At 49.3% G+C, this 13,965-nt stretch overlaps 1 protein-coding gene and 1 pseudogene across 2 annotated transcripts; one reads left to right on the forward strand and one right to left on the reverse strand.

Annotated features, from left to right (window-relative positions):
* Positions 1-586: 586 nt before the first annotated feature.
* On the forward strand, positions 587-4,174 carry LOC101062570 (amphoterin-induced protein 1-like). Of its 2 annotated transcripts, none has more exons than XM_029827423.1 (2): positions 587-1,317; positions 1,469-4,174. In XM_029827423.1, the coding sequence occupies exon 2, from the start codon at positions 1,524-1,526 to the stop codon at positions 3,036-3,038; it is 1,515 nt and encodes a 504-aa protein (XP_029683283.1). In that variant the 5' UTR covers positions 587-1,317; positions 1,469-1,523; the 3' UTR covers positions 3,039-4,174. The 2 variants fall into 2 exon arrangements, with proteins under 2 accessions (XP_029683283.1, XP_003973301.2); XM_003973252.3 differs by having other exon boundaries at positions 1,516-4,174.
* Positions 4,175-7,962: 3,788 nt separating this feature from the next.
* On the reverse strand, positions 7,963-12,046 carry LOC101062789 (RNA-binding protein 15 pseudogene; annotated as a pseudogene).
* Positions 12,047-13,965: the final 1,919 nt, after the last annotated feature.

The raw sequence follows: 13,965 nt of genomic DNA on the forward strand, positions 1-13,965 counted from the left end.
CCCCTTAACGGCCACATTTGGAACGTCTCTGACACCTGCAACACGGCTGCATCAATGCTGAACGATGTCAAATGGCTTCTCATACACACTCATATACTCATGGGACTGTTCGGTAACACACACACACACACACACACACACACACCCTAACTTGTAATGCAGCTCTCTGCGTCCTTGGAACAGAAATCAGTGCTGTCACATTTTATGTTTCACCATAAACTGAAGACCCTGAGATTGATAACAAGATTGACCCCACAGCTACAGTATGTTAGCTGCAAGGTCATTTATTTTGTGTGTGTGTGTGTGTGTGTGTGTGTGTGTGTGTGTGTGTGTGTGTGTGTGTGTGTGTTTTTCCACTATCCAGTCCCCAGGTGCAGACTCCAAGCTCTAAAGTTGCCCTCTGTTGTCCTTCGTTCCCTCATTAAAATGAGTTGCACACTGCACAGACCGGAGCCATATTGACAGTTTCGTGTTACACACATGCAGATTAAAGGCTCAAACATGACTTTTCTGAGTGTCTGAGCTCTGGCGTGACCGTGTGCCTGCTGCCAAATGGAAGGCTCAATATAAACCGAAGGAGCTGTGTTTGTACGTCATGCCTGGCTGACTCTTGTTGCGGGCTGCAGCAAATGCAGGCGATGCGATCGGAGCGGTCTGGGTCGCTGCCCGACCGCAGTCTGGATGGATTCGATCTTATTTTGATATCACAGACAGTCTGAGGAGTGTGCTGGATGTGGGCGGAACAGGGCTCCAACTCCTCGTCTGTAGATGACCGTGTGCGCCGCTCCGGTCTTCATCGATCCCACACACAGCTGCATGCTGCTCACACCCTCCGCTGCGGACTGCTGCAGCCAAGCCGCTTGCCCTGTCCTTCACCGGAGGATGAGGAGGATCTGGGGAGGAAGGGCCCCGACGTATCAGACGTCATCCTGCTGCTGGCTGGGCCAATTAATGGATTCCTGCAGGGAAGGAGGGAGAACAAACGCAGCGTCTCTGAAGACAACCATAACATTTATATGATCAGGAGAGAGGGGAGGAGAGAGAGAGAGAGAGAGAGAGAGAGAGAGAGAGAGAGAGAGAGAGAGAGAGAGAGAGAGAGAGCATGTGACACAGCCCCTGTACTGCTGCTGCCCCCCCAGTTTGGATCAGTTGTCAGGTGGACGTATTTGCTCGGCAGTGAGGAGCGCAGTTCCAGCTGTTCTGGTCACTCTGTGATGTCAGACGATGACACCGCCGTCCGGAATCGGCTCCACTCCGACGCCGGGCTGCTGAAGACCTCCTCTCTCTTCCTCTGCTGGTCTTTGGATGCCTGACGAGGTAAGTTAGCCAAAGGGAACCGCGGGCGGGACTAATGTTGCTGACTCAGAGCAAGATGCACGTGTTTCTGTGCCTGGTTTCCACCGGGTAAGCATTTTTGGTTTTGGGTCTGGTGTGATTCTCCGGAACTTTGCCTCCACCGTCTCTTCAGGCGCAGGTCCTCGGAGAACTGATGTCCTGATCTCTTTGTCCTTTCGGCCTTGGCTATGATGGAGGATTCCCTCTGGTTTTCCCGCCGCGCCATCCAGGCAGCATTTGGGAGAAGGAGCTCCGCCGTTTGGCTCCTCTTGCCTCTATTACTCTCGGGTGCGAGGACCCAGTTCATGGGCGGCCCCCTGGACTGCCGCAAGACCTGTGTCTGCGCCAGCAACATCATCAGCTGCTCCAAGGGGAATCTCACCAACGTTCCGACGGCTCTTCCGCAGCACACGGCCGTCCTGGATCTCAGCTTCAACAGCATCACCAGGCTCCGTGCTGAGTGGACGCCCGTCCGGCTCGGCAGGCTGCACAGACTGGTGCTCAGCAACAACGGCCTCACCTTCCTCTCCTCCGAAGCATTCGTGCACGTGACGGGTCTCCGGCACCTGGACCTCTCCTCCAACGGCCTCCGCCAGCTGGACGAGTACATCTTTGAGCCGCTGGAGCACCTGGAGGTGCTGCTGCTATACAAGAACAACATCTCTCAGATTGACCGCTCCGCTTTTTCGGGCCTCTTCAGCCTGCAGAAGCTCTACCTGAGCCAGAACCAGATCTCGCGCTTCCCCGTTGAGCTGGTGAAGGAGCGGAGTCGGCTGGAAACCCTCAGACTCCTGGATGTGTCCGGGAACAGGATCAAAAACCTGCTCCTCCAGGAGCTCCAGGCTCTTCCTGCCTGGATCAAGAATGGCCTCTACTTCCACAACAACCCTCTGCCCTGCAGCTGCGATCTCTACGACATGGTGGCCCGCTGGCAGCTCAAAGACCTCAGTTCCGTTACCGACTTCACACTCAGCCACACGTGCGTGCTCCCAGGCCCGCAGAAGCGCAAAACGGCCATTCTGGATCTGAGCAGGGCCCATCTGAACTGCAGTGAGGTCCGAAGCATGGATGAAGTGGCTTATCTGGAGCAGTTCCTGGTCCTGGACTGTGACACCAGACAGAAGGACATGGTGAAGAGCTGGACGCTGCCTGGTGACGTCCCCCTGTCCCCAGAACACAAGCACGCGCTGATGCGCCGCGACGGGGGCCTGCAGATCGGGCCCATGAAAGCAGAGGACTCGGGCGTCTACACCTGCTACGCCACCAGCGACTCCTTTAACGAGACGCTGTACACCACCGTGGCCGTCTTTAACTTCACCATGAGCGGCGGGCTGGAGAACCTGAAGACGGCCTACACCACCCTGGCGGGGTGTGTGATCAGCATCGTGATGGTCCTGATCTACCTCTACCTCACGCCGTGCCAGTGCGCCTGCTGTCCGGGGGAAGGTCCGGACAAGAGCGACGCCGGGGACAGCCTCCACTCTTCCACCGTCAGCATCACGCACGAGGATGGGGGGCAACAGCAAACGGAAGGCGGAGCCTTTCCCTACAAACTGGAGACCAGGGACCAGCTGGAGCAGAACGGCCGCTTGAATCCCATCATCGAGAAAGAGGAAGAGTGGCGGGGGGACAACAGAGGGAGGAAGGACTCCGAGACAGGATCTGTCAGCTCTGTGTGCTCCGACACCCCCATGATGGTGTGAGCGGACGTGGAGCCTGGCAGGATTTGGTTCGGGTCTTCCAAGGGAACGTGAAGCGTCCGCTGGCTGTGGCAGCTGCTGGGACGGTCGTTGCACATCTGCTTTTGTGTTCAGTCATTTCACACTCTGTTGTTGCGTCTTGGGCTCGTAAATCATCCGGGTCCCCAATTACGTGTAGAAACGTCACTTTAAATGCAGATTGCTGCGGGAACGATGGCGTAGGAACATTAACAAAGAGGAAGAACTTTTTTTTTATGTTTTACATTCCTGTACTGTAAAAAATATGGTTACTAAATCATAAACACGTTATATTATGTTAGTTTTGAGTTCTTTTCAGATTCAGCTGACTAACCCTGACTGCCCTTAGTTGTAGAGCAGTTATATATATATATGTGTGTGTGTGTGTGTGTAAATATAGCGCAGATGCAGTAACTTAGCAATATACGGTGTTTTGGTAGCTTGTCAGGAAGAATTCCATGAAACAGGAAGGACAGATTTCCAGACTCACAACAACATGGCTGAATGTGAGACTGAAAACACTCCACTCACAATGCTATATGGGACAGTGAATAGCCCCCAGGAAGTGTTTCCCCCAGAGAAACGAGCCACAGACGCAACAACCAAGATGCTTCTGTGCGTTAAGAGTTCTGACCACATGGGGCAACAGCACGTAAAGAGTCAGGAATAGCAGCCCGTAGAGCCTGACTGTAAATACAGGAGCAGACATTTGTCACCGTGTGTTATAATGTAGTCAGGGATTTAATCAAATGCGTTTAAAAACACCTCTCTGCCGCATTTGTCTTTTTTTTTCTTCTTTACATCTTTTACAGTCAGCCACTGCATCGGTCTGGTGTTCCTTCATCATGTTTGGCTTTAAGATACAAACACACGTTTAATCGATATAATTTGTATTAAAGTGTACTGTGCACGTTAGCTTAGCAATAAAGACTGTAAAAAGAAGCAATACCATGATGCAACGATGTGAAAAGAAACATGATTTATGTCAAATAGGAGGCTTAGAAATGCCAAAGCAAAATAAAAACAGGATTATTAATATAGCCGTATAGTTATTGCCCTAAAATGACGACTGTGAAGACACGTCTCTGTACTTATTAATGGAATATATAAACAACTTTACCTCAGCGTGTGCAACTTGTTTCCTTGTGTTAAAGGGTTTTTTTGGGTTTGTGCAGGCAGCGTTTGACACTGAGCTACACTGAGCTACACTGAGCTACACTGAGCTACACTGAGCTACACTGAGCTACACTGAGCTACACTGAGCTACACTGAGCTACACTGAGCTAACAGATGGCACCGGTGTGATGTTCACCATAGTCATGAGAGGGTTGTCAAACCTGGCATCCAACCCTTGACTAGAGTGTTTCTGCTGTCTGTATCATAACGTCTTCAACTCTTTTAACGCTCAGGCGGTGATGAACTCAGTCCAGCTGTCCTGGCGTGGCGTCTCATTCTTACAGTAATGACACATCCTGAGGACACGCAGGACACGTCCTCACTGCATCGGACCCTCCTGCAGACTGTCTTCAGCCAACCTTAGATGCTGCAGACGTTTTAGCCTTATTTGGGTGGCTGACTGCAGGACCTCGGAGGAGGCCAGGGCACGTGCGCCAGAGCACCAGTGGCACCGGTGGAGCCCGCTCATCTTTTGGATAGTGAAACCTGAGACTGAACTCTTCCTCTGTGGGATGAATGATTGAAGACCAGATAGGTTTCATTACCTTTTGTCTCACTTTACCATGCAAAGACAGGCTTAACTCGACCAAACTCATCAGCAGCCACCCAGCACAGCGGTCCGAAAGGTTCTAATTTTAGGGTCAACAGGGTTGTAATAAGGCGCCGCTGGTTATTAAACCAGATTATTATTAGAAGAGCAGCGGAAATCTCAGATTACTTAAACCCACGGACATGATTATAATCCTGCCTACAATGACTGACTGACAGCTGCTTCTGTGTGAGGAGACTGAATTCTGAGTGAGACGACCCCCCCCATCCATCACACACACACACACACGCACACACACACACACACACACCCCTCCTGCCTGCGGTGTTCTGCCATCTAGTGGCCGCAGAAACCTTCTATGAGAGGGAGACTGACAGTCACCACATGCTTCCAGACTTCCAGCCTGGGGGGGAGCGTGCACAATATTATAAATATCTGGTGCTCTCATGCTGCCTAATCCAGTTCTTGTGTGTATTCACATGGCGTGAGCTCAGCTCCCGTCCCTGATCCAGGAGCAGCTGCAGACCAGGGACCAGAATCAATCAAACCCAACCTTTCAGGGGGTTCCTTTCAGGGTACCGTTAAGTCACTTAAAGGTTTCACTGGTGTCGTTGAGGGGACTGGGGTTCATTTAGTTTAATCTGGATGCCTGAAACAGAGAGTTGGGAATAATTCCCCCTTAACCTGGACAGATGTGGTGGAAAATAATGACAGGAAATCAAACGGTTGCATCAATCCATCTTTATTTAAGAGCAGACAAAATGGGTTCACACCAACTATTTCAGGTATAAATATGAAAGGCTGGTACTCACCAGAGCAGAGCTGCTCCTCCTTCTGCGTCCTCACTGAAACCTGCAACACTCCACACTAGAGTTAGCTCACGTTCTAACAAAAACCCTCCGTGCAGGAGAAACCAGGGAAACCGTTTTAGATGTGACACCATCTCACAAACACAGGAACATTAGTCACTAGATGTGGGCAAGAGAACATATTGATTAATTATATATGCTTGTATATCTGTATATGAGTATATAATAGACCAGGGGTCGGCAACCTGCGGCTCTTGAGCGCCGCCCTAGTGGCTCCCTGGAGCTTGTTCAAAAATATGAAAATGGCAAAAGTTGGTGTGAATATATTTTTTGTTTGAATATAATTTCTGTAGGAGGAAAAACATGACAAACATTCTTCAAGTTTTCCAACGCTGTAAAAATGTGTATAATAAATATTTAATTCCAACATCTCATTACAATGGAAGTTAAACTTAAAGCAGCATCGTCCAGCAGAGTGGTCACGTGGTGCCTCATTCTCTCCAGGATGCTGCAGGGAGATAAACATTTCATCATGAATGCTCATTATGTATTTGTAGCCTACTTATCATTATGATAGTAGGCTAACAGAGCTAACATAGCTAATGTACATAGCTAATGTAGACACTCACAGCATGCGCTGCCTAAGGTTTATATAAGGCTTTTAATTTTTTGTGCCTCCAGACAGATTTTTTGTTTTTTTGGTCCAATATTTGGTTTCAACATTTTGGGTTGCTGACCCCCTGTAATAGACTCACAGGTCATATTATTAGATCTGCTTGTTCAATTGTTCACACAATCAGCCGATCACATGGTGACAGCTCAAAGCATTGAGGCACGTGGAAGTTCAAAGCGAGCACCTGGAAGGGAAGAGAGGGCATCTAAGCGACTTTGAACATGGGGGACTTTTTTTTAGAAACTCCTGATCTACTGGGACTTTCACCATCTCTAAAGTTTACAGCGAAAGGTCCAAAAAAGAGGAAACATTCAGTTTCAGTTCTGAATTGTTGTTTCGATGTGAGAGCTCAGGGCAAACTGAGCAGACTGGATCCAGATGATAGAAAGGCAGCAGTGACACAAACCACCACTGGTTACAGCCAAGGAATGATGGGCTCCAGCAGCAGGCCACCACCCCAGGGGCCCCTCCTGTCAGCTCAGAACAGGAAAGTCAGGCCACAATTCACACAGGATCACCAAAACTGGACAATCAAGGACTAGATAGACGTTGTCGGGGCTGACGAGGCTCCATTTCAGCTGCAACATTTGCATGGTCTCCTACCAACAGTTCAGGCTGCTGGTGTAACGGTGTGGGGGACATTTCCTTGGCACTCTTTTGGCCCCTTAGTATCAATTAAACATCATTTAAATGGCAGCCTACCTGAGTACCGTTGCTGACCCCGTCTATCCTTTACTACAACAACGTACCACAAAGCTCATATCATCTCCAACCGGCTTATGTGACATGAGCATGAGCTCCCTGCTCTCCAGATCTCCAGAGCACCTTTGAGACGTGCTGGACCAGGAGATGCTAAAATCTCTGAGGAATACTTGCAGCAAGAGTTTGGAGGTATTCCTCAGAGGTTCCACGAAGAAAGGAGAAGTGGCATCCAAACCTTCACTAGCACACTGTACCTAATAAAGTGGCCGGTGTGTGTGTGTGTATATATATCAGTGTGTTTGGTATTTCTCGCAGTTAAGCTCACATTAATACTTTACCTGAGACGATCAGCAGGTGGCGCCCTGGTGGGACTCCCTCTGGCCTGGAGCTGTGGTGCCACTGGTCAACACCCAGGAGAGCTGCTGGGCGTCAGCGAGCGTGGCCTCAATATCCGGGGGCAGATGTGGCCTCAGAAACCACTCTGCTCTGCTGTCAGATGCAGGTTGGCACATTTTAAGTGGGACTTAACTAAAAGTTAGGTTTCTCTGCGAAAGGAAAGCAGTTCGCTCCTGCTGGTGGTTGTCACTGTCTCCTCTCCAAAGCGGATGCAGGTGCATCTGAAGAAGTCTGACACTAGCAGAGATCTTCCTTCAGAAACTCCGATGCGAGAACAAAACGGGACTAAAAGCCCGTCTGGTTGCTCCTCTCCTGCAGCTGCAGGAGCCAGATGAGAGGCAGAGAAGCGTTGGCCGGCGAGACGTGAAGAGAGACGGGCGAGGTTCTCAGCCACGCGGGAGAATCTCAGCATCTGACCGGCGTCCTGGACGTCACGCGACAAAAACAATCAAGAAACCCCAGAAGAGAGAGTTTTGGCCTCTCTTCTTTTTCCTCCCTCCTGCTGGGGAAAAAGGGGGCTCCTGCTGTGTGATAAAGCCTTTTAGAGTTTGATAAACAATTCCAAGAACAAACGGTCACAAAAGTTGTCTTCCGAAGCACCTGTGTTTTCCCACGAAAGAGTAAATTTATTGAAACAAAATCAAGTGCGCGCAGCACCTTGTTTTTTCAGACAGGCATACTTCTGAGGCCCGAGAGCACTGATGTTTCCCATCTCTCCAGATATCCTGAGCACACAAAGACTTTTTTTTTTTTCTCATCCATTTGAAACACTCAAAATCAAAGTATGAAAGAAACGCAGGAGTCCCGTAGGATGCGCGTGGCCGCCAGGGGGCGCCACATCCAGAGGTTTCGCTCAGTCCGCAGATGTGCAGCTCTAACTTCTGCACAGTGATCCGACAGTGGCAGATTTACAGTTCACACACATCTGCATCTTACGGGTATTTCACATTATTGCAAGCGTACACAGTTTGGAGCAGCTGCTGTGCTTTACAAAAACTGACCGATACGACTGAAATCCGACAAAAGTACAATATAAATGAGAGGAACACAAAGCCAGCCTGTATTATATGATGCAGTTTAATGGAAATGTCTGATTATTTTCAGCTCATTAGCTTGGAGTTAAGGGGGGGTAATGACACCAGCAGCTTCAAAGCAGGTGTTGCACATGTTTACTTGGAACCATTGAGAACTGATTAGCTATCGACACCTTGGACAGTGCAGCTTGAGATGGGGGAGGGAGAACTACCCGAAACTAACAATAAAAGCTGTGGCGTTAATTTGGTTATTAGAACGGCCACCGTCGTAATATACAGGTGATTGCTGCTTGTGTCTTCCCCTGCACACACACACACGAGGGATGAAGAGGGACACATAGGTGAACCTGGGCGCATTTCCATGTGCATTCAGAAAAGATTTGAGAAGCTGACTTATGGCTTCAATGTTGCTAGAAAGATGACTTTTTACCATTAGCTTGTTGAACAACTCATCTATCCAAATGAGTCAGGCTAAAACTTTGGATCAGGAAACACTCCAAATGATTGACTGGCCAGCAAGCGCTAATACAGAATTATAAGCAATGGGCAGAACTAAAGAGCAGGTCGCTTCTTTTATAGCTGGACATTTAAGTGGAGCTGATTAGAAATCATGGGACTCAAAAAATCATCATCAATCATAGACTTCAAAAAGGATCAGTGGTGGCTGTTTATGTCGTTGAACAGAGACAAAATGAAGCTAACTGCTATGTTTTGGATTGACGTTTCTGTGATTGGCAGGTACTTTAAGAACAACTAAACTGTTTATGAGATAAGGCAAAATACAGAAGTGTGCTCTGGATCACTTGAAGTATTTTACTTGTCAGCCCAAGAAGTCACCTGCTTTCCTAATGAATAACCATTTTATCAAAAGTACTCTATTCAACAGGACTCTAATCTCTATAAACCTTCAACAGGATGAGATAAACTTGAACTGTTGCTCTGGTTTATCACAAATATTTCTTTTTTACAACCCATGAATGTAAAAAAAAAAAAAAAAAAAAAAACTCTTTATGACGCTCCCTTGATAATGACCATCACCAAATACTCATCCTCGGATTTGGCAAAAGCTTTGGCAGAGGCATCCAGGAACTCTCGTGAGAACTCGCACGGGGGGAAAACGTGAAGCACTCCTCCTTGCTCCTTATCACGTGCGCCCCCCACGGGCAGGCTGATGATGCCAGCGGCCTCCTTCTGCTTCAGGTAGGACACGAGGTTCTTCAGCGGCCTCTCCGAGTTGTTGGCGTCCTGGGCGTCTCCGTCGTCGGGTCTCCCGGGCACCGCCAGCAGGATGGAGGACCCGCCGGGACCGGCCGCCGTCATGCGACGGGAAACCTCCTCCAGTTTCGGCTGATCCAAACGCAGGCGCTGACTGATCTTCAGCTGGGACACTTGTTGCCCCGTAGACCCCTTCAGCAGTAGGGCGGTCGCCACGGCGACGTCCCCGTCCAGGAGATGCAGAGAGGTTGAAAAGCTGCTGTTTTTCAGCAGGAGGTCTCCCAGCCACACCTGGCTCAGCTTCTGGCCACACGCTCCCACTTTAGACGGCTGCCCGGGCTTTGAGGTAGAGGACGCCGAGGAGTGATTGTCTTTTTTTAGGGGACTCTTGGACGACGCTCTGGCTTTGTGTTTGCGGTCTTTATCCGAGCAGGCGCCTGGGTTGGAGGGGCTGAGTGCTCGCCGCCTTTTGTCTCCGGCGTCTCTGACGGGAGAGTTTCTACCAGAGCGCGCCGGACGATCGGAGTCGCTGCAGCGTCCGCCGTCCCAGCTGCTTCCTCCGGGGCTGCGCTCCAATGAGCTTCCACGGCGGCGCAGCGCATAGTCGCTAACGGTAGGCGAGTGATCCAAGCGGGACGCGTCGTCCGCGTGTCTCCTTCTGCGGCCTAGATCTCGACTCTGGAACTCGCGCTCCGCGGACCAGGCCTCTCTGGAACGGCCCTCCAGGTGGTCGATCGGATCGAAGCCTGCCCCCCGCATCCTGTCGTGGACGCCCAAGCCGGACCACGCAGCAGCGGGATACAAGTCCCTGTCCCTGAAGCGGGCGGGGAAGGTGGGCGACCTGTCCCTCATCCTCAACGAGTCGGTAAGGCGATGAGCAAAGGGGTTTGGGACTACATCATAGTGTGGTAGAGGGAGCGGGAGCTGCATGTACTGCTGTTGCTGGTAACAATGCTCTGCGTCCGCAAAGTCCACTCTGAGTCTCCTGTCAGGACCGCCAAGCGGGAAGCCTCTCATATGACTACAAGCAGCCTGAGCAGCATCTAAACTTTCATACTGGATGTAGGCCCACACGTCATCTTTTGTGTAATCTATAGTCCTAATGGTACCAAAGCGATCAAACTCCTTGGCCAGTGCGGCGAGTGACACCCAAGGTCCAAGGCCCCCAACCCATAGTCGGGTAGATGGCGTGGGTTTCCCATAGCCAATCTTGATGGGACTGTGACCCAGCATTTTCCCAGACATCGCCATTTTGGCCCGATGAGCCACGTCCAGATTCTCAAACTTCATAAATCCGTAGGTGTTGCTCTGTCCTCGCACTGGACGCTTAATGTCCACCTCCGTTATCATGCCAAACCTGGCAAACGCCCTCCTCAGGTCATTTTCAGTTACGGTGACGTCCAGATTACCCAGAAACAAAGTCCTGTTTGCCCTCTGGTCATCTTCTGGACTCATGATCAGGTCCTCGTCGTGGTAAACAGCACATTCGGGAATGTAAGGGGGCCTGTTTCTAGCATCATACGTAGAAAACTCTCGGTCTCTTTCCAAATCTCTTATGTGGAGAGGTGGAGGAGGAGGGAGCCGGCCCAGAGCCAGCTGCTGTAACCGGAAGTCTCTGTGCGCCACACCGGTGGGGGACAGTGGTCTCTGGGAGTGGAAGTGTCTTTGGCCCGCTGGGAAGGTGTCTTTTAAGACGGGCGATCGGCTTCTGCGTCTGTTCATGTAAACCGCCTCGATTTTCAGAGGTCTGTCGTACAGTACCAGCTTCCCCCGGGCGTGCTTGGCGGCCCGCGCGTCATCCGGACGCCTGAAGTTCACAAACGCGACCCTTTCGTCGTTTTCTCGGCCGATTTTTATGCTAACGTCCCCGAACCGTTTAAACTCGTGGAACAAACCGTCTTCAACGTCCTCGTCGTTCAGCTGCGAGCCCAGTTGGCTTATTTTCAGAGTCTTGTACTCGCTGTCGGGGGTTGACGCCGGTCGAGCGTCGCTGCGTGAACCAGACCTGGACGCTTCCGCGGCACCGCCAGCGCTGCTGTAAGATTTGCTCCCCGAATTAGCTTCGTAGTCGTAGCCGCTAATGCGGTTAGAAGAAGTATATCCCTCTGAGTCCCTCGCGTCTCTTTTCTCGGTGTGTGAACCTCTCCGTAGTGTAGAAATGGTCCCGTTACTTCCAGCCGATGACAGGGAGCCGGTCTTCTTACCACCCGTGTGGTTTCCTCCTCGATCCCTGCTCTCGTCTGGCGCCCGGGAGCGTTTCTTTATCGGCGAACGCTCTTTTCCCTTCATCGTCGTCGACGCGCACAATCTGAGACGTTAATGCACGGCAATATTCTATCGTTCACCGATGTAAACACAGAATATCCCAATATCAAGGGCGGACTTTGCTAAATTCAAGCGAGTGACATGGCCGCCATTTTGGAAAATACTTGCACTACAACACCGGATGTCCCACCTCCCGACCGTCGGAGAATGTGATTGGCTGGAGAGGTTGTCGCTTGCGTGGGGAGGAAGTTCACTCGCCGATTGCAAGTAAGGGTGCGGCTCAGTTCTGACGTGGTGGGGTCAAAGTCTGGGGCTTTAGTTAGGTTTCACTTTAAAAAAAAAAAGATTTAACAAAACCAAATAAGTTTCACAGTTCTTTTACAAAATACCTACAAAATGTAGCTGTCTATAAGGACACGGGTGTTTTGAAGCGGTACCTTGCAGGAAGACAGCTTGAAGTCCACGCAGGACTATACACAAAATTCGTGTGTAATAGTACAAAAGTCACACAATTTTAACTAGGAATGTTTAAACAATGCAGTGCTGTGCCTGGATTCGTCTAGTCGACACATATTTTAATCTAAGCAATTTCTAAAGCTTTAATCAAAGCTATACCGCAGCTAAATTCCCTCATATATGTTGTATCCAGGTTGTACCAGAAGGGGGCATACATGCTCTTCCCGAACGAAGGAAAAGTTAGAATAAAAATATTAGACATTCTAATCTCTTTTCTTTGCCCACTTTGATTAAAATGATATTGTCTTTGACCAGAATACCAGCATGAGATGTGTTGATACATGAGAACCTGTGACAACAAGAAATTATGATGTGAGTGTGTCGCTTGTGAAAATATTTTATTACGAATTTGGTGATTGGATATTATTTAACGTCAACAAAAAAACGAGCTAAAGCATGACACCACATTATTAAAACAACTGATAAAAATGTTATGCAACACAAGTGTTTCTGTGTATTATTTAGTGAAATGGATAACTAGTCATCACATGTCACATATTTATAAAAGTCCAGAGCAAGTAATAAACTGTCATCTTTTTATTACTTTTCTCTCCATAATCTCAACTTTGTAAGCACTTCGTGTCACCGGTTCAATTTTTTGTCATGAAAAATGCTCAGTAACAACATGCAACGTGCTGAGCTGCAGCGGTGTTTTAAAAGGATTATGTTATCTCAATAAACGGGGACAGGAGCTTTGCTCTCCGCCCTGTGAGCTGGACTGGCCCCTCTTTGAGAGACCATCTGGTGAAGTTCTATAGATGGTCACATGACCCTGACACACACACACACACACACACACATAAACACACAATTTCAAGCAATGTGCACCAACATGTGCCAAATAGGATGATGATGTTGGGATGCAAATGATTAGATCAATAATTATAAATTAATGGTTATTTACTGTATATTTGCAGTTTAAAAATAAACCATGAAGTCACCAGCCTCGTTGTTTCTTTACTGCTCATTTCTATACCCCCCAATTGTTACAGATTATCAGCAGGAATAAACTCACCTTAGACTGTCACCACCTACCATCTTGGTCCTGTTCCAGGAAGACATGACCCACTTTCTCAGCCATTGGAACACCTGCAGAACAGCAGCGCCTCTCTGCACGCCGATGCACTGTGGGAATGTAGGAGGAGCTACACCAGGACAAGGATGGATCATTGTGTCCTGATGACAAGGCTGAAACAGTGTGATAGCTTCTGATGGGGAAAAACCTCCACTGATCCAATTAAGCCTCTCAAGACTGACTAAATTACACCGATAGCAATTTCATTCAAGTGACCTGACAAATGCAGACGCGTCATCTCCTCCACATCTATTAAAAGTGCTGGTAGATGTAACCATGCTTGTTCAACTGCCTGCACACAAGATAACGAATGATAAGAGGTACCACTGAGTCCACTTCCTGCCTGAAGCTTATTTTAGGAGCAGAGAGTGACCCAGACACAGCAAAACACAGGGGGAGAAGGAGGGAGGGGAGAGTGTTGGTAGGGGAGTTGTGGAGGGGTGGGCAGGAGGAATATAAATGAGACTGGAGAGAAGGAAAAGTACTGGGCGGATGTGATGC

Source organism: Takifugu rubripes, chromosome 19 (assembly GCF_901000725.2).
Source record: "Takifugu rubripes chromosome 19, fTakRub1.2, whole genome shotgun sequence".
Lineage (NCBI taxonomy): Eukaryota > Metazoa > Chordata > Actinopteri > Tetraodontiformes > Tetraodontidae > Takifugu > Takifugu rubripes.

What these genes read in the sequence shown, in the direction of transcription:
- LOC101062570 (XM_029827423.1), top strand. Translation starts at nt 1,524, where the DNA reads ATGATGGAGGATTCCCTCTGGTTTTCCCGCCGCGCCATCCAGGCAGCA.